This window comes from Poecilia formosa, unplaced genomic scaffold (assembly GCF_000485575.1).
Source record: "Poecilia formosa unplaced genomic scaffold, Poecilia_formosa-5.1.2 Scaffold182, whole genome shotgun sequence".
NCBI lineage: Eukaryota > Metazoa > Chordata > Actinopteri > Cyprinodontiformes > Poeciliidae > Poecilia > Poecilia formosa.
The window spans coordinates 955,072-975,324 of record NW_006800121.1 but is presented as its reverse complement, the minus strand read 5'-3'; the positions used below and the strand labels follow the sequence as shown (position 1 = coordinate 975,324).

The following is a 20,253-nucleotide window of genomic DNA, read 5'->3' as shown; positions in this document are numbered from 1 at the left end:
TATGGTTGCTACGGTAACCATAATGCTGTAATATGTTTTTCTTTGTTAGCCTTTAAGTTAGCTGTTGTTGAGGAAAAGCCTAATGGCGTTCAGCAGACTGCTGGTGGGGGTTTTATGTCAACTACCAGTTCATAAAGGGCAGCTGTGTGGGCTGTGCACAACTAGCAGGTCCTTCCACTTGAGCTGTGGATCTCTGCAGCTCCTCCAGAGTTAGCATGTGGCTCTTGGCTGCTTCTCTGGTTATCACACTCCTGGCTTTTTATTTTGGGCAGGTGGCCAATTATGTGTTGGGGTTTACAGTTCTTCCTTCAATCGAACAGTTCTCCATGACATGTTTGCTGCTTGGTAAAGAGGCTACATACCAATGCATGCCACACTTTTCAGATTTCTACATGTTAAAAAAATATATATTGAGAACTTTGCATCATTTTTCTTTCCCTTCAAAATTATCCACTGCTTTTGTTGGCCGCATAAAGTCTTGATAAAAATGTAACTTCATTAGTTGTAATGCGACACTGTGGATGCTTTATATAGCAAAACCTTCAGTTAGATTATTTAAAGTTTATTGATTTTGTTTTTAATAGTTTGATCCGTTGTGTTTTTTTTCTTCCCTTTTGTAGTAATTAAATTTAAGTTTTTAATTGTTTTGACTCCTCTCTGTGAATATTGAATAATGTAATGGTGTGAAGAACAATAATAAAAAACTTGAAGCCTCAAGTATTTGCTGAAACATGCAGAATATAAATGATGCAGCAGGAAAACGTTGTTTACTTTCCAAATGCTCTAAACTGCAGGTCGGAAAAACTCATCAACTTAATGAACCGTCTTGTAAAACAACTTTTTCTTCTATGAGTTGTTTTTGTGTTATTTAAATCTCTTCGCCTCCTGGTTTCTTGGCTTTGAAGGAACCTACAACTCTCTGACCCTGGGTCTGTTCACGCTGACCTACTTCTTCCTGGCGTGTTGGACCTACGGCCTGGCGGTGTCTGCCGGCGTGTTCATCCCGTCTCTCCTGATCGGAGCAGCCTGGGGGCGGCTGTGTGGAATACTGCTGGCCTCCACTACTTCTACCGCCTCAGTTAGTGTTCAACACACACACACATACACACACACACACACACCTCTCTTTGTCTGCTGGAACATTGGCAGCCATATTTATTGACACCTCTAATGAAGCTGTGTAAAAAAAAAACCTTAGAATGATTCAACTTTTATTGCAGCAGTGTAATCTGTCTTCTCTTTGAGAACCTTTAATTTGAGTACTTTCATTAAAATGTTAATGAAAGTAACAAAAAATACACACAGACACTCTTCAATCCTCAAAAATACACGCTACTTCTAGGAGTTTCTAACTTGGTAATCCATCATCGATTTGATGCGACACAGAGGTCTGTTTCTGGGCCAGAAGTCACCCAGATTGATCTTGACAACAGGTAACGTGTGCAGGATTTTAAGGGAAGTGTTGCAGCTTGGGGTCTGAAGTCTCCATGACGACCATTAATCTGTCCTACAATCACAAACGTATATTCTGCTAAGTTTTACTGGGACTTTTTGACGGGCTCTGCTTATTTCAAAGGTTGAATAGGTGGGGGAAAAAACACTATTTTTATTCTCTCTGAATGTTTATTTTGTGCATCTTTACAATGGATGCTGATGAGTCACTACAGGAGGAAGCTTGACTCGCTTCCTCGTTTTTTTATTTGTGTCTTTTCAGATGTGGGCTGACCCTGGTAAATATGCCCTGATTGGAGCTGCTGCCCAGTTAGGTGAGAGACTCAAGTGTTTCGTTTCGATCTTCTTCTGTGGCGTTCACAAATGAAATGAGTTAAAACGTAGTAACGCGCTGCCGCCTGCAGGTGGCATCGTGAGAATGACCCTCAGCTTGACGGTCATCATGGTGGAGGCGACGGGCAACGTCACATACGGCCTTCCCATCATGCTCGTGCTCATGACCGCCAAGATAGTCGGAGACTACTTCCAGGAGGTAAGGAGGTGGCGCATGCTGGCGTCCGATTAAAAACTAAAATCAGTCGTTTTCTAATTCCAGACGAGGCAGTGGGGGGTCTGATTGTCCTGAGTAAAATTTGGACTGCATTTTAGACAGGAAAGCCGGGGTTTTTTGTAGTAAAACACATTAATATTTGCCATTTATTTATTTTCACACTTGAAAAACTTTGTGAAAACAGTTAAAGGTTGCATCTCCTCCACCAGTAGATTGTATTTGTTTTAATTTGCCTTAATTTACTTAGACTGTCATATTTGGTTATAGTTGGGGGTAAGTAACTCATAAGAAAAAGTTTTTTTCTTTTTCCCTCCCTCACCATCACTGTGTTTTTGAGTATGGAAACGTTCGCAAAAGAATCTCCATTTCCTTTAGCCAGCTGACCAGCCATGTGCAGCAACAATCGGGGAAGGGATTCTTATGCCATGATTTAAAGAAAATTGAGGTCATTCTGTCCCTTTCTCTGATTAAAAGGACCTTTAAATGAACAATATGATGGGGAAAAAATGTGGTTTTGAAACCATAGCTTTCTTAAAGCTTGATATGCGTTCACACTGAAAACATCGCGTTACGTTTCGGTCAGCTTTTGAAAATGCAAAACAATTTATTAATTAGTCATTTGGCATGCTTGCATTTAGATATTTAGGTATAATACACTGCAGAGGAACCTGAGATCTAATTAGAGTTGAACTCTTCCCTACAAACTAGCCATAAAAAATGTGCTATGCTTGTCGTATTCTCTGTCTGCTTGTACTTTTTAAAACAAATTCATAGTTGGCATTGTTCATGCCATCTTTTCCTGTTACCGCAAACCTCTCAAGTGTGTTTTAAAACCACTGTGCTTCAGGGCTTGTATGACCTCCACATCAAGCTGGGAAGCGTTCCCTTCCTGCACTGGGAGGCGCCTGCCACCTCCCACTGGCTCACCGCCAGGTAGGTCCTGTCTGACGTCTTGAAGGTTTGTTAACACATTGCTAATGAATGACTCTTCGCTGATCTGTTACACATTGAAGCATGCAAGATTTTCTCATCCTCCCTCCTTTTTGTTCACGCTGCCTTGCAAACATTTTTGTTCCTTCACGCCAAAACTTTGAGATTTTTTCCCTCCACTTTTCTTTACTTTCATGCAACTTTCTGTTTGTACGTTGCGTAAAAATGATAAACGATAAAGTTTGAGGTTGTGGCGTGACTGAATGAAAGCAGTTCCAAATGGACGAATGCTTTTGCATAGACTGTATATTCTTTTAATTCTTTTCTGAGAGGAGCCTTTGTCCTCTTCTCCTAATTTGTTTGTCTTTCTGTGTCCACCCCCTTCACACCCAGGGAGGTGATGAGCTCACCGGTCACCTGCCTGAACAGAATAGAGAAGGTCGGAACAATCGTCGACACGCTCAGCAACACTTCCACCAATCACAACGGCTTCCCTGTCGTCGTGCAGGTTTCTGGTGATGACGAGGTATTGTTTGATCTGGCGACTGACAAAAATGCATGGTGTAAAATTTTACATTCCTGTATCTAAAGTTAAGGCCTTGAAATGTCTTAAATTTATTTAAAAAGTAATTTGGCCTCAAAATTGGTCTTAAATTTTGTAGTGGCAGGACTATTTAATGTCATGTTATATGTAATCTCTTTTCCTTGTTTTTCTCATTTGTGTCGCCTCTTTATTGCCTCCATGAATCGAGTTAGTTGAGGCTACTGGTAATTAGCGGCTAATATAACCTAGCTAGCTAGCATGTATAAAGCACGACCCATTGGTTCTGGTTCCTGTAGNATAATAATAATGACCCAGTCACGTGATCTTCACATCCAGTCTCACTGAATTTGCACAAAGAAGAAATCTCAGCCAAGAGTTGCACCTGCAACTATACATCCCACTTCTACATCATTTCGTTTTTTGCAGTCACATAAAATCCCTCCAAAAATAACGTCAAAAGTTTCCGGTTTTATAGAATGACGATATAGGAGGGGAAAAAAAAAGTTTTAAGGCAAACGCATGAGCTCGGCATCTGATTGCTGTTTGCCAGAGCTTAAGTGAGATGGTGAATTTACCTCCATTGGCATCCTACATGACAGCTGGATAACCTCTTAATGATGAATTAATGAGGCGTGTGTGTGCAGACGTGTGTGAAGAGGAGTGTGTCTGGGTGCCAACGAGGGGGAGAGCGACCCCCATTTTGTATTCAGCAGCACAGCAGCATCTTTCAACGCTCCGACGGGGAGGAAGGAGAACGGAATAAAAAGTCAGAGAAAGAAATTTCATGTTCAAAGTGTAAGGGGGGGGAGAAATAAAAATCAATGTGAGACAGACGTAGATGTTGTCAGGGTGTGGTCACAGAGGACATGAGGGAGATGGAGAAGAGGAAATATAGAGATGCAGAGATTAGAGTGATGGATGTAAGGAGGAGAGATTGGTGGATGGCATAAGAGAAGCAGTGGAATAAAAACAGATGTGCACAAAGGCATGACTTGGAGTGAAGTGGAGAAAGAAGGGAAGCAATGCAAGGAGTGGAGAGAGAGAGAGCAGAGGAGGAGGGGGGTAAAGGATGAGCTCATTGCAGTCGCTGGGCTGAGGGGAGCGGAGAGAGGGATGCAGGAGGGGAGGGGTCGCTGCTTGTCTGCGAATCAATAGCCAGCGTCTGAGTGCAGCACACACACACACACAGCTGCAGACGGATCTGCTGGCAAAACCAGCATCTGCCTGCCTGTTTTTGCTCCCAAGAAAAAAATGTTCAAACTAAACGTAAAATGACACCTGATTGTGAATCCTGGAGAACGAAGGATTCAGATCTCTTATTCCTCCACCTACTGAACTTCAGAGGAAGCAGCAGAGAGCCAGCTGATTCTCATGTCTGCTGCCTCCTCCCTCCCTCCCTCCCTCCTCACTCTCTCCAACTCACACATCCACACCCAAGGATACCCTCACTGCTCCACCGCCGCCGTTTCCCACACTCAGTTTTTTTTTCTTCACTTTCTACCTCCACCCTCTCCAACTACTAACACACCCACACACACACATATATAATTTTTGTTTTTTATTGCTGCCTCAGTGGAGGAAACGCTGCTCTGACCCTGTTGCTGAGACTTCTTCGGATTCCTCCGTCCATTTCTCTCCTACTTTGCTGCTACCTGTGGAGGTTTTCTGTCGGTTCTCCGGTTCGGCTATCTCATCAGAGCGCAGAGAGAGAGGGAGCCATGCTGGGTCTGGACGTGTGTGAGTTCGGGGGTCAGGTGCTGGAGCTGCTCTGGTTGACCATGTGCTACAGAGGTGAGGCGATAAGTTACTCAAATTCAAGTATTTTTTTTCTTTTTCTTTTATGCTTCCATAAGCTCATCTTAAGGGTGTGGACAGCTAAATGTTTGCCAAAATTTAATTCATTTTTTCCTCCTCTCATTTTACTCTATTTGAAATCTTTGCATATTATAATGAAAACGTGTGTGTAAGCATGCTGATGCAGCATGTGCAGCAGTCAAATGATGTCACCAACATCTGCTCTCACATCTAGCGGTTATCCCTCCTTCTGTGTCTGCAACACACTCAACACAAGGCAGCTGTGTGTGTGTGCGCGTGTGTGTGTATATATGTGTGTGTGTGTGTGTGTGTGTGTGTGTGTGTGTGTGTGTGATATACTGCAGCAGTTCCTGAGATTAGCAGACGGAGAAATAATGCTGGGGTTCCCCCCTACATGTAGCGTGACACACTGTGACATTTGCTCCTTTAAATACATAAAAGAGAGACAGAGAGAGAGAGAGAGATAAAAAGTGGGCAGGGCGATCCAAAACCCAGCTGAGGTCATCTGAAGAAGAGAGATTGTTGAATCAGATTAGTGTAAGTGGGAATGAATTGGAAGATGAATGTCGTGAATGATGAAGTTGCAACTTGTACTGAGGTAGATTTTAAAATTCCTTTTGATTGTAAATCCAATTTCAGCTCTCTTCTTCTTCTCCCCCCTGCACCTGCCTTTTGTGCGATCACAGCGGGGGGTGTGAGGGTTCTCTGGTTCGCTTGGTGGTGGAAGGAGAGGGCGATGTCGTGGCGCCATCTGGTTTTCTCAGGGTGCGCTTTGAACAGGACGCAGCTTGAGGACCCCTAATTAAAGCCTGCATGCACTCACCATGAAATAACCTTAATCAATCATAGCATTAAACATTTGGTGCACAAATCTCTATTAATTGGAAATTGTTCCCCAACTACCACCAACTCAAAACTACATAAACGAGCTCAAATATATGCATTGAACCCCATTGATGTTTGGATAAATGCATTTTAGTTAGCTGAAGCTACATCGCATGCTTTTTGTTGCCCGTTCTGACAACTCTTCTCCAACAGGGTTTCCAGAATCTCAATACTTGCCTACTTAGTTCTTTCCAAAAACCGGGTTTGGTACATGATTGGTATCAACATTATGTCGGAACACCTAATCTGACCCAAGCTGTCTCCTTGTGTCAGATTTGGGAATTGGCATTCATGAACGATGCAGCTGTTACTGAACCCGATCATAAATTGTAAGGTGCTTGAGTACCAAGCATGGTGGTGGCAGCATAATGCTGGGGGCTGTTTCAATGCCAGTGGTATGATTTCCACAAAAAAAAAAAATAATTAGCTCAATTTAAATGAATGTTCCTTACCTTATCTTCCTTTATCAACTAAAAACCATCTAAAGACGTTGTGTTATAAGGTAAAGTTGACATTTTTCTACTCCTGTTACTGTTGAAAATCACAACTTAGAGATACCATTGCTGCGAAACTTCATCTACAAACTCTGCAGCAATGAGCCAACTGTGTTTTTACTTAATCTCATATTACACTATGCACACCCTCTGTATCTGCCCCTGGTGAGGACTCACTCACATCGGCATGCCAAATGCTTGAAGAGGCTACAATGGGTCTCTGTTGACAATTCAAATTGTCACGACAGAAGAAACCAACACTAGAAATTCGTCCTCATGCATATAGACAATAAGAAACTGGGGCGCATCATAAGCGACTTACGTTTCATAAATCTCACTTCAGATTTTTTTCCACACGTAAAATAGGATTTTAGAAATCCAACCATTCGTTCTAAGAACAGGAACAGATTGGCAACAGCTTTAATCAGTTTATGTCTGGTGCAAATTAATTCAACTGACATACTTACAGTTGGGTGTACAAACATTGCCCATGGCAAGTCAATGGAGGACTAGTGGAGATCTATTCATCCATTGATTGCCAATGACGTGAAAAAAAATCTAATGCTTCATTGTTGTTTCAAATTCTTTTTATCGCAAAAGATAAAACATATATCTCCGCAATCTTTGCAGTGTTTAAATAGTTTTTTTTTTGTAGATCTGAATCATCCGATAACATCACAGACACTTGGCAAGAGAAAAAAAATTGGGGGGAAAAAAAGAAGAGGGAGCAGTGGATTTTGATTTGAACGTAGGAGGTGATATGAGCTGAAGATAAATGACACGACTAGGACGCGAAATGATGAAGAGAATGAGGGGGCAGAGCTTTAAGAAAGGTTTGGTAAAAACAGCAACAAAAAGAATAATTGGTTATGAAAAAAAGAGAAAGGAAAAAGTGGGCAAGAGGGAAACGTCGGACATTTGGCAGAGACAGAGGACTGAGTGTGTGCTGCCGGATGCTGTCAGTTGTCAAACACAAACCCCCACAGCCAGCAGCAGCAGCAGCAGCAGCAGCAGCAGCACGCCCTGAAAACAGATCGAGTGACATCTTCTCCTGCCCAGTTTCCCATTGTTCTCGTCCTCCCTCTATTTTATTTGTCGCCTCTTTCTTCACTCATCTTCACCCTGCGATCCGCTTCCTCTCTCCTCTCCATTCCGTCAACCTGGTCGAGACAAATGAGGCCGAGTGGGTGAGCGGACACACACACGGGAGACCAATCAAGTCAGTCAATTAGACAACCTGCTGTCTCATCAAGGCCGACGGAGCAGCTGAGGACATGCTGCTGCTTGTGTCTGTGGGAAGCAGTCGTTTCCTCCTTCAGCTCAACGATGCAGCCGATTGAACGCAAGGGCTCAGTTGCACCAACATGAACACGGGTAATTGCAGAAGACTGGCATCATCTTCAAGTCAAAGCAGGCTGAGTGAATAGCAACATTAAATTCAGGGTTGTTGGGTTTTTTGGCGTTTTTTTTTTTTTTAGCAGGTATTACGTTCTAGTTTTGAGAAACATGGTGTTGTAGCTCAGGTAAAAGCTAGTCAGAACCGGGCTAATCAATTATTTAACCGTTCTGCAAACCACACACAATGTTTACACCAGCTCACTTTTGTATCCGACGGTCGTTTCCTTAAATGATTTATTCATTTTTTTTTATATTAAAAACCACTATCCGTCTTGCTATGAATTATTGAACGTGCAGTGGCTCATCAAACTTGGCCTTCTGCTCACCTGCTCCAGTCAGGAGATGTAGCAGCTGTGGATCGAGGATCTAGGAAATAAAATAAAATCTAACAAATATTTGTTCATCAAGAGTTGCTCAAATGCATTCTGTACACACACACACACACACACAGCCTTGTTGGATACTGAACTCTGACTTTCTTGGAGGTTTCCGACTTCCCCAGACAGAAAACCTGACTCCAGTGAGCGTTCTTGTTCCTCTAACTGGGAAAAATCCAAAGAGAAAACAGCATTACCATGCAATGAGATGGGAAGAAGTGCACTTCCAGGCACTTCCCACTACAGTTTTAATAAACTAATTAGAAGCATTTTCTGACCTTTCATTATTCTGACAAGATTCTCTGCAAACTTTGGAAAGTCCAAAGTCACAGGAAAACTTTGAAATACAAATGTATGGGTGCACAGCTGGTTGGGTTCTGATTTATTTAAAGTTGTTGTATCTATTTTGACATGTTGGTACACCTTACTTACAAAAATAAAATTTTTGATAGGTGTTGATGTTTTTATTATTGTTGTTATTATTTCTCTCTATAAACAGTTAAAAAAAGGTGTCCATATATATTTACATTTTAATCTGACAAACCATTGAACGCCGCCGCGTGTCCTTTTTGTGTACGAACAGTTTGGATCACTGCAGGAACCAGTAAGCTTTCTGAATTCCTCTCCCACCAACATATTGTAAATATTTCAAACACTGAATATGTTCTTTTGCAAAGCATATGTCGTCTTTACTATTTCATCTGTATTGAATCGGCTGCGGGACAAAAAGCAAACGCTGGCTTCTCACCATTAGCATTTGTTTTTAGCATGCTATAAAACAAGGTGTAAAAACGAGGCTATAAAAGCATTTTTGCTTTACCGCTTTTCTTGGGGTGTAAAATTTCACCACATAGTTTTATATTATCATGTCTGAAAGCAAGTTTACATTTTAATTGTATTTGTTTTTCTCCCCAGTATGACCATCACCCCATACATTGTACAGTTTCACTTAACCTCTGAAAGAAACCTTTCATTGCTCAGGTTGTAAAGCTTTTAGCTTAAGTTTAATTTCTCACATTTGAAATGTTTTTTTTACATTGTAATTGACTCGTGGTGAATTTTGGTGATTGCAGTTGAGAAAAAAAAAGAAACGTCTTATTGTAATGTATCATTTTTGATACGATTTTGATGTTCCTGAAGCCTCTATATCTACAAAAATGCAAAATGCTAAATAAGTGAATCTGCATAAAGAAATCTATCTGCTTTGGAAGCTTGATTTCATGACTGCAGAAGTATTACATATTCCTTAAGATGCAAAATAACTTTCAAGAACCAAACATTTTTGCTTGTTTGTTTTGGTTTTGCATCCAAATAAACTGCTCAATTAAAAAAACACACGAAACATAATTTATTTCTTACATTATCCTTTGAAGGGTTACAATTTATTCCAAAACAGCATTCAAGCTAAGTGTGTCGTTAACCCTCCACTGTGTATAAATATAGTGAAAATCTCATCTCTTTCTGTTCAGCAGTGTGGTGGTGGGCTTTAGCGTTGACAGATTGAACATTTCCTCAGATGTGCTGCAGGTTACACATCAATTATAAAGTCGTTCTGGCCGCAAAACGTTTGTATTCTCCTGCGATGCCGAATGCTGCGTCCATCAGTCTCCCTTTACTGCCGTTTCTTTCATTGTAAACTTTGATAATGGCTTTGCAGAGGCCTTAAAAGCCTCCTCTTTATCTTCCGCCGCGTGTCCTTTTTGTGTACGAGCGCGCGCGTTTCCTTTCCTCAGAGGTCTCGTTAAAGTATTAGAGCAGAGCGGTGACAGCGAGACTCCAAGGACTATAAAAGGAAAAAAAAAACAGTACATCAGTGCTCAAGGCACAAACACACATGCACACTCCCGCAGAGTCCCAACATGAAGGTGGGGGGGAAAAAAGGCGCTTTTCTGAATCGGTAAACCTTATCTGGGTTAAGGTATGGAGGCGGCTGACAGAAAGCAATCACGAAAACAAAAAGATGAGCACTCTTCAAAAAGATGAAGAGGAGGCGTTTAAACTTTGTGAGCTGACAGAAGGATTTAACCTTTTGTTTATTAGGATGCCCCACGGATGCAGGAGTAATTTTAAATGAGGACTATTTCCGCTTTCTTTGCAGCCTTCTTGATAAACGCTGAGATCCATTTTGCCTCTCCTCGGTTCAGGAGGGAAACTGTAAAAGGAATTTATCCTAAAGGTTTGTCCAAAAGCAACGCAGCTGTTCCAGCTGCAACAAGCTGAAGCTTGTTCCTGTAATCCCGTCCTGATAAAAACAGAAAGAAATGGGACTCATCTTGGCTTTGAGCTGTTGCCAGGCAACGAAATAAAAAAAAAGAGAGAGACAGAGAGAGAGAAAGAGAGAGAGAAAGCAAGCAGAAAGTGATCCAAAAAAAAGAGAGGCAATAATCAAAAATGTGAAATGCAAACACATGCAGTGCATGACACTTATTGAATGTTGCGCTTTTACTGTAATGTAGGACTGAAGGAAGGGACGGATAATAAAGCGAGATAAGCTGGTATTTTTAGTTTTCTTTTTATTTTTGCCTGTTTTCTCTACAAATGCAACAGAGTCAGAATTGGCAGAAATATCTATAGTGGGATTTGAGCAAATCCATCTATGACACTGTTTCACATCACGAAGTGGAAGCCACTTTTTGTGATGACGGAAGAAAAAAAAGATCTGTGGTGACGTTTCTAACAAATACCTGAAGCAATGTGGAGAATAATATTATCAGCTAATCGGAGGCCATTTTTATTTGCAACTTAACTGAAGTTTAAGTCGCTTAATCAACATTTTTTTTAATGTTTTAATGATTTTTGAAGACAAATGCTTTTTGATTTAACTGCTAACTTTGATAAAGTAAATATCCTAAAATCCAAGATAAAAATAATAAGGTGTCCATGTCACTAAAACCTTGGTGACAGCAACGGTGTAGACAGTTTGCACCTTCTGCTTGTGGTTTGCGTCTTGTTGATCCCGTCACACAAAGAGAATCACTCTGGACAACATCAATTATTCCTGTTGTGTTAGAGTGTATAGTCATGTAGCTGTTAGCTTTAATCAGCTTAGTAGTTAGCTAGCCTGGTCACAGACAACAACAATGAACAAAATAAAAAAAATAAAAAAAATTTCCTCAGTTGCATTTAGAATATGGTTAACAAATCCAAGTTTTGAGTTTAGGCAAATGAAAGCAGCCATGCGTCATCACAAACATTTCATCACAGGTTTATATTTTCTGCCAATTTCTACTTGGAGGATTTCTGAAAACAGTTTTTGATTTTGAAAGCAGAGATAATGCTGTTGAACTGGCTGTTTGGACCTATTAGCTACACATTTAAGCTTTTTGATCAGATGATGTTTGGCTGTGTGGAGTCCCTCAGGACTCTTTACTCGGTCCTCTGCTGTTTTCTCAGTGTCTCCAGCCTCTTGGTTTGATCATTTTTTTTAGGGAAACTCTTAAGTTTCGTACCCAATATGGCTGCCAAGCTTTTGAAGGTTGATCATATTACCTACTCAGCTCTTCTCTCATTTAAAACAGTAGCACACATAGAGATATTTCTTGGAATGGCATAAAATGACTGTTAGAAAAGTGGTGAAATTCTAGCTTTTTTTTTTCAGCTGAAATAACTGGCCAATTTAAAAACGTTTCCAAATACCACTTTAAAAAATAAACCATGCCTTCATTACACATCGGTTGAGTTACCGTAGCTTCATGTGTTGGTGTTCAGTCAAATAATTGGTCGCTTATCTCGCCTTATTACCAATAATTACCTGCCACTCTAGGAAGGACAGAGTCGGCTTGAATAATTCATTCCCAACCCGAATGTGAACGTTTTTATCTTTGACTTCTAATCGGGAATCGCTTGAGAGATTCTGTGTTTGTGTGAAATTTTCTGTCCTCAACTGAGCGGTGCTTCCTCCTCTCTGCGACGTCCCCTGAAGCAGAACAGATTGCCGTGTTGATTTTTCCCTAAATGTATTGGTTTAGCTGTAAATATCAGCACATGGATAAGTGTTGTAAAATCTAGCATAGAAGTGGTGCTAAAATCGCAGCTTGGCTCCACCTTTTGTATAATAATGTGTGGGAGATAACATTCGCTTATGTAAAACTGGGAAGACGGATAAACATAATCACTACTTTATTCTTTTATCTTTGATTGCAGCTAGAGGAAATAATAACGTGGAAATAACCACAGCACTCATTTTAGGAGTATCGATGTCTTGGTTTGTGAATATGATATAATTTCCCATGTGCTTTGAGACATTATTGTGTCCATTATCATAGAAACTGCTGACTTGATTATTTTTACAAGTCTGCTGAGTGATGCAGTAGAAGAACTGGGAAGTTAAAGAAGTACTCAGATAAGTTTAGGCAAGTTATTATCAGATTATTACGTTATTGAGTTATTATCAAATCCCAGATTGGAGTTGAAATTGTTTCATTGCTCTGAGTCCAGGTGAAAAACTTCCTCTGCAGTTTGCAAAATTTGGCAAAACGTTCATCCTTTACGGTTGTTTTTTTTTTTTTTTTAAAGAATCAGTATCAAAGCACTCAAAAGGACGAGAGACTCTGCCTTTCAAGATGAGCAGTAATAGATTCTGCTCATTTTCAGGTCAGAAGGCTTGAGTTCAAAGAAGGAAAAAAACACACACACACACACTCTTAGCGGTTTGAAGCATGCGGTGTGTGTAAATGTGTGTGTTTGTGAAGCGGGGGAGAACTGCAGAGTTTGATATGTAAATACAGACTCAGTGAATCATTTATGAAGTCATGTGCTTCCCATATCCAATTTGGAAGGTGGGTTTTTGTGTCTCTGTGTGTTTGTGATACCTGTAGTCTACATCTCTGGGTTTTTGTTTTTGTTTGTTTGTTTTTTGTTTTTCTAAATGGACAATAAGTGGATTTGTGGTGCTAATCTGTCAATTGTGATGTAATTTGATGTTTCCCAGAACGAGAGGCCTTGAACTTAGCTCAATTGTGCTTTCTTGTTTTGTAGAGTTGTACTTAATGTTGTGTTTTTGAACGTGCGGTTGTGTTTAGTGGTTTGGCCTTCAGGGCCACCGTAGCTAGAGAAACATTGGTCATCATTGTTTGTCACTGTTCTAGTCTGTGTCTGTGAATGCAGGTATTTGTGTCTGTACGGTTTATGTGCTGTAAAGCCCAGAAGAGTTCACGGTACATTTATTTTTTATTTTTTATTTTTTTTTGTCCTTCCCCCAACTCATCAAATTACGTCTCTACACAACTGTGGGGTGATTCACACAGTGTCACCTCATTATGAGCAGCAAAACAGAACCGGAGGATGTTAAACAGGGCTGTTAGAGTGCAGTGAAACATCACAGAGAGCGTTTCCTGTTCTCCAGATAATTAAGCTTCTGCACATGCAGCTGGAATCTCTAATGAACCGCGATGTACGCACTTTGAGCTGACATCACACCGTTTTGGTCAAAAACAATTTATGTCGACCTAATTGACGTTTCTGCAGGAACAACAGAATTTCCCGGGCACGTTGTAGTGGCTCTGCTGTTTGATTTCATTTCTCTGACCTGCTCAGGCCCTGAAAGAAGGTGCAGGTAGGAGCTGAACGTTGAGTTACAATTGTAGCTTGCAGAGCACATGATCGGATGTCTGTGGTTATCGGCACTGGATCAGTTGTTGTTGTTTTTTGTTGTTGTTGTTGTTTTTATTTATTTATTTTTTTGCTGACCATGCTTCCAAGAAGCCAGATTTTGACATAAGGCTTAAATTGGTTCTCGATTAAAAGGTTCTTTACACTTTCTGTCAATGCCTTAAAGGTTTTCCGTGGCTGCTTTTCACTTTAAAAAAACAAGAATAAACTCAAACCAAAGTATAAAATGAAAGTATAAAAATGAAGCAAAGCAAGCATTCAGCCAACATCGCTTGGCACACCGCGCAAAGCCGGTCTGCTAGGGTAATGTTGTCAAAATTGACTTTGGCCACTCACTTGCTGTAAAGATCGTGTTTTGAATTACAATATTTATTGAATAAAAAGCACTTTAAAACATTTATTTTCAATCAGTAGTGTATTGAAATAACCACAGATCACAGTTTTTGTCAAATGCTATGTCAACAAATTGGTTCTTACTATTTTCGTTACAATCTTTAAACTATGTTGGTTTTCCTCAACCATGTGGTGGATTTGGCAACATCTTTGAGAATTCAGTTTCTCCTGGAAGCGATAAACCAGAAAGGAGCCAATAGTTTGCTTCATTTGGGCTTGTTCAGGCTCTGTAGCCGAGACAAAAATATTTACTTACTTCTAGAGTTTCTGTTCTACTCTATGTATAAAAAATTAAAATAAAATATGGAAGCACACGCGGATTCATTGATAATAATAAGCCAACTGTTAAAATATACAATGTAATTGATCCTCCTGCCATCTTCAAAGGTCTACTGGCTGACAAGAGTAATTTGGCCATCGAGGAGGAAGATGAGGACAGGAACCTGAACTACAATCCCCCGGCTCAGAAGTCGCTGCAGGAGATCCAGGAAATGGACAAAGACGATGAAAGTCTGGTGAAGTACAAGCAGACCCTGCTGGGCCCAGAGGCAGTGAGTCCAGGTTAGCGAGCCTCTTTGCGTAAACCTGTTGTTTACTCTGGTGTCCGGCTTTACTGCAGACTTCATAAAAAATATTCCCTCACTACAGGGTAATTGCTCTGGGCATAACTCACACGCACACACACACAAAGCAACACCAGACTTGCTCGCCTCAGCATCTCTAACCCGGGAACCAGCAGGCTGCGATAGCGGATCCTTAATGGCTGCAACACAAAACGACCTCCTGCGCGCAGCTCTGCATTCAGCCAGCATTACTGGGAATCAGAGAATGGAAAGACAAAGACGAGCAGAGAAGTCAAGCTGTACAGCTTGACTTCTCTGGTTCTCCCCAGAAAATGGGCGTACATTTGAACTTTTGGACTGCCACTCAATTAAACATAGACACATTGTGGTATCCATAGAAACATCAGATTCTTGGATAAAAGCTGATAAAAAAAGCATTTTAGCAGGAAGCATTTTGAGTTTGAGCCGTAAGGAACCTTCATCTAAGGCTGCCTTCACACTGCAGCCTGAAGTGACTAAATTCCGATTTTTTTGTCCAATTGGATTTTTTTTTTTTGTGAATAAATTTGTTTTAATTTTTCTATATTTTTTACACTGGATTCCCAATACTTTCACTTCAATTGGGGTCAAATATAACAATTTTTTATTGTTTTACTATAATTAGATGAAAAACAAACAATTTTAGACATGTAAAAATAAGTTTAGTAAGTTGCCAATCTCTGCCAAAGGCAAAATGTTTTTTACTATAACCTCTTTAGTTTACCTCAGCTGCATCAATCTTTGCACAGAGAATGTGGATCTATGGTTTATAAAAGTTTGTAGCTTTCCTTATGATATTTCTAACAGGTTTATTATACTCTAAATATAGGGACAAAAAATTCTAAATTATTTCATGTTCCATATTCATGTTCTCTGAAACTCCAACTGCTGTGATAGATATGCTTCTGGTGGAAGTGTTAGCTTTATTTTGATACCAAGATTAATGAAAATGAATTAGATTTGGGTTATTTTAACATGTCCATTTCAGAAACAACCACTGGCATCACTGCAAATCAGAGAATGGAAAAACAAAGAGAGGAGATGTCGAGCTGTAAATCTAGGCTTTTTCAGTCTTTGTACAAACACTGGACATGTTGTAAACAAACTGATTTAAATAGTGATTGCTGAACATTAAAGCAAAAATGTCTTTTAAGCTATTGTTGGTTTATTTAAAATGAAAGCTTCATTTTCTACTGTTTTCTCCTTCAAACCTTGTTTCTTTGTTCCTGTCAGACCCGACTGAGCCCAACGTCAGAGTGACCAGACTCATCTTGTTGTGTGACGATGCTCCTGAACCAATCACCATGGATCTCACAGGTACCCCGGTCCTCCTCATCTTCAGCTCTTTGGGTTGGAATGTTTTGGTTTTTTTTGGCTCAATGATCTAAGCTTGTTGACAAGCCACACTGACAAATGACGAGGCAGAATCCCTTACAGCTGAACTCTTTCATGCATTTTATTGAGATTTTATGAGGTAAAAAAAACACCTCCAAGTAGTTTGCAAAACATTCTTGAGTGTTTGTATTCTGCCTCCCAATTAAAGCTGCAAAAAAGTTGTTTTTTTTTTTTCTTTAATTTATGGCCATTATATAGGTTTGCTATTATGTTAATGATGTTTTGCTTCAGAAGAGCCACCCCCACAGCATGATGCTACCACCACAATGCTTCCACACATTGATAGCGGGTTTAGTGTTATTTATTGTTGTGTTAGTTTTATGCCACGCATCAAGTTTTGTTCGTAAACCAAAATGTTTGGCTTTGGTCTCGTCTGACTAATGCGCCTTCTCCGACATGTTTGGGAGAAGGGGAAAGAAAGCAAAGGTACACCACACTTTTCATATTTATCCCTCTAAATAATTTTTTGCTTGAGTTTAATGATTATTCAGCTGCAGCATAACATCCTCCCCAGATCAGACTGACGTTGGGTTTGTGAGAATGAGCAGAGTTCAATGTTTGCGCGGCGGACGGCAGCGGTGACATCTCCCTCCTCCTGGACGACGCCTTGCAGGGATTCAGAGGAATGCTTGACTTTCTGTCTTCATCAGAGTTAAGGAATCCTCTAATTAGCATTGGAGCACAGTTGGTGTCTGTACCGAAGTTAGCAAAAGGTGTTCGAGGTCATTTCTCCCAGAATTCAAACTGGTGAAATTAACCTTTAATTCCTCTAAGAGATTCGCCTCTTCACAATCGCCGTCGCACGTATGCACACATTCACACGTTCGCTCACAAACGACACAGACTGCAGATGGGAAAGGTCAGCTGGTTGCTAGGCAATACGAAACACTGTGATGTTTTTTTTCTTTCTTTCAAAAGTCCAAACGCAGAGCGATAGACTACACCATGTTTCAGTGTGTGATGGGAAATCTGTACCGTATGGAGGGAACACTCTGTTCAGGCCAGACTTTTCCGCAGCCCTAAGACCTGGACTACGTCAGGCGGAGGGAGTGACAGGTGGCGAGCGATCATCAGCAGACAGGTTTTAGTTTCAGATCAGATTTTTAAGTCTGGCTGAATCATATGGACCGTCAGTCTTATTAGAGCTGAAGGAGCGTCATTGCAGACAAAAGCCCTGTGTTAGGTTTTCATTTCCTTGAACTATAACTAAAGCATTTGATTTTGAAATATTAACAATGTAAAAATGAATCTGGTTGATTGTTAAATATATGTTGTTGTTTTTTTTTCCATGAGTCATCATTCTGTTCAAGAACAAGTCAGGTTTTGCTTCCCAGAAAATATATGCTGCATATCTTTCCAAAACCAAAAGTCTAAAGTCTTTGTGAAGAGGCTGGATGGAGCTGGTGAGTGACAGTCGCTGTCCACAGGGAAAGTTGCACCGACATGGGCTGAAATGCTACTCAGAGAAGAAGAAGACGAAAAAACATAAAAAACCTGATTATTTTCAACAAATTAATTTCCTGCCTGAAGTTAAATTTTGATCATTATTTTGGGAGGATGTAGGGGGAAGCATTAAGTTATCGGGACGTTCTGCTGCGGGAGGGACTGGTGCACTTAAAAACACTAAGCAAACTATTTTATGAAGCTTGTTGAAGGATATCGGCATGTTTGAATCAAGCTACATTGTTTAAGAGTTAATTCTACCAAGTGGTAAGTGGGAAAGTAATAAAATTAACAGTCATTATTCTGCCATAAAGTCATTTGACATCATTTTAGTTTTCTCACCCGAACCTTGAACAGAAAATTTTCAGTCTTATTTAAATTCAGAAAGTGACATAGAAAAGTTGAGTGTAGATTATGTAAATATCTTTACTCACATGACCTGAAACAGTTATGCAAGTAAATGAAAAAACATTTAAGTGTCTAAATTAAGCCCAAGCAGTGCTATGGACTTTCATAACGTCCACATTGCACTCCTATGTATGTGCCAAATGACGCGTCAATTGACGACTGAACCATAATATAACTTGATCTCGTATTGAGTTATGCACACACTCCATCTGCACTAATGAAGTTCGACTCAACTCCACATGCCAAATTCTGCCCTTTAATTTGACTAATTCATATTAAAATTACTTGACCACTTACATCCTGTGAAACAATCATTAAAACAAACATGCATGGCTTTAAACATGCACTTTACAAATTATGTTACATATTAGAAGCATTAAACAATTTATAGACAGAACATGACTTGACAAAATTTACATCTCTTTTTAAAATCATCTTTAACTCCGCTGTGATTTTCTGAGTGATGCTACATGCCAGATCAAACGCATCATGACTGAGGCAGGATAAAGGAGCAGAGAGCTAAGAGGGAAGAGCACTTCTCAGGTATTTAATGATTACATGTCTGCAGGCTCTGCATGAGGTGTTATCAGGCTGATAGCCGGCCCTGATGTGAGGTACGTTCAGCCATCAGGACGGATCCTCTGACTGTTATCCCATGCAAGGAAAACATCCGTTTGTCGGGAAGCATGATTAGGCAAACGATGAATGAATAATTGTGATACTCCTGTATGTTGGTGCCTTGGGTCTGAAGGAAATGTCTCCGAGACGGGCCGTTCCTAGTTCAGGTGGACTGAGCCAGTGAAAAACTGTCCAAACAGTCAGGAATCACCATGCAGGCTGCCTGCAGCACTGAAATGGCATCGATGCTGCTCTAAGCAAACACATATTTTATTCAGTATTTGTGACAGTAGAAGATGCATTCCACAAAATGTGCGTTATGATGTAGAAAAAGGAATTGTGTTGTTAAAATGAAACCACTGAAATGGTTAACTTGATCATTACTAAATACGATGTATTTATATGTCAGATATGTGAATGGTTGTATAGATAAGCCCAGTGGCTTTCGTACAAAATGGACTTTCCACTGGAGTCATTAGCGACCCTGTTAGAGCAATGTGGCATTGCAATGTGTGTCTGCTATTGGCTTAGAGAGGCAGGCATGGCGAAGAGGAGCCAGACCAATTTAAACACTTTATAATGCTTTCAAATCTGAGCTGAAAGGAGATTTGGATCGTTTTGGATCATTTTCCCCGTATGAGACTCTTCACAGATTTTCTCTAGTTTCGCTTTTCTGTCAGTCAGACATTTTTTCAGATTATGAAGAAGTGGGTCAAAATCCCTCCGCTGCCATCTAAAACACTCGTTGGCAGTGAAGCTGCCTGTAGTGGCACAGCCAGTTGTTGGCTTTCGAACTTTTAATGTGGCGATAATTCATACGGCACACATCACTGACGCTTGTGCGAGTCATTATCCTTGGACTGTGATGCCTCTCCTGCTGGTCCCCTGAGGCCCGGCGATGACTTTGTTGCGTTCTCGTGTTGCAGAGGCCGTTTTGCTGAGTAAGCACATTGCTGCATATCGATGCGTCCCAACGCTCCTGACACCGAGCGGGCTGAATGTCAGTCAGGTTTCCTATCAGGTCACTGCTGTTTGTTTTTTTTTTTTATGCTATGTTGAAAAAAAAACCCTTAAGATTCATCATATAATTCATCCAAATGAGGTGGATGTTAGTCTCATATGTTAGAATAAAACACTTGGAAACACCAGGAGGTCGAATGGATATGACCTGACACAACATGTTTGGAGATTATTTTTAGATGCGTTCATTGGAATGAAACTGCACAATTTTCTTTTTCCACTGCTTAAAATAAATAGAATGAACAACTTTGCAAATGCTTTCGTTTTTGGTGTTATTTACATAGGTAGTTATTCTGGTCGTGCAGAATAACTACCTATG

General features: G+C 40.3%; 2 protein-coding genes across 3 annotated transcripts in view; both read left to right on the top strand.

Annotated features, from left to right (window-relative positions):
- clcn7 (chloride channel 7) overlaps positions 1–6,962 on the top strand; it is an 18,028-nt gene extending 11,066 nt beyond the window's left edge. The window contains exons 17-23 of one of the 2 annotated variants that reach the window (XM_016678375.1): positions 906–1,078; positions 1,715–1,766; positions 1,857–1,984; positions 2,850–2,935; positions 3,326–3,459; positions 5,928–5,932; positions 6,758–6,962. In XM_016678375.1, coding sequence (XP_016533861.1) covers positions 906–1,078; positions 1,715–1,766; positions 1,857–1,984; positions 2,850–2,935; positions 3,326–3,459; positions 5,928–5,932; positions 6,758–6,934 — 755 coding nt within the window. In that variant the 3' untranslated portion in view covers positions 6,935–6,962. Of the gene's footprint in view, positions 1–905; positions 1,079–1,714; positions 1,767–1,856; positions 1,985–2,849; positions 2,936–3,325; positions 3,460–4,834; positions 5,025–5,927; positions 5,933–6,757 lie in introns of those variants that run through there. The other variant, XM_016678376.1, reaches the window with a different exon arrangement.
- LOC103147415 (rho GDP-dissociation inhibitor 2-like) overlaps positions 5,175–20,253 on the top strand; it is a 23,430-nt gene continuing 8,351 nt past the window's right edge. Inside the window, exons 1-3 of the mRNA XM_007565737.2 lie at positions 5,175–5,267; positions 14,836–15,009; positions 16,284–16,367. Coding sequence (XP_007565799.1) covers positions 5,195–5,267; positions 14,836–15,009; positions 16,284–16,367 — 331 coding nt within the window. The 5' untranslated portion in view covers positions 5,175–5,194. The remainder of the gene's footprint in view (positions 5,268–14,835; positions 15,010–16,283; positions 16,368–20,253) is intronic.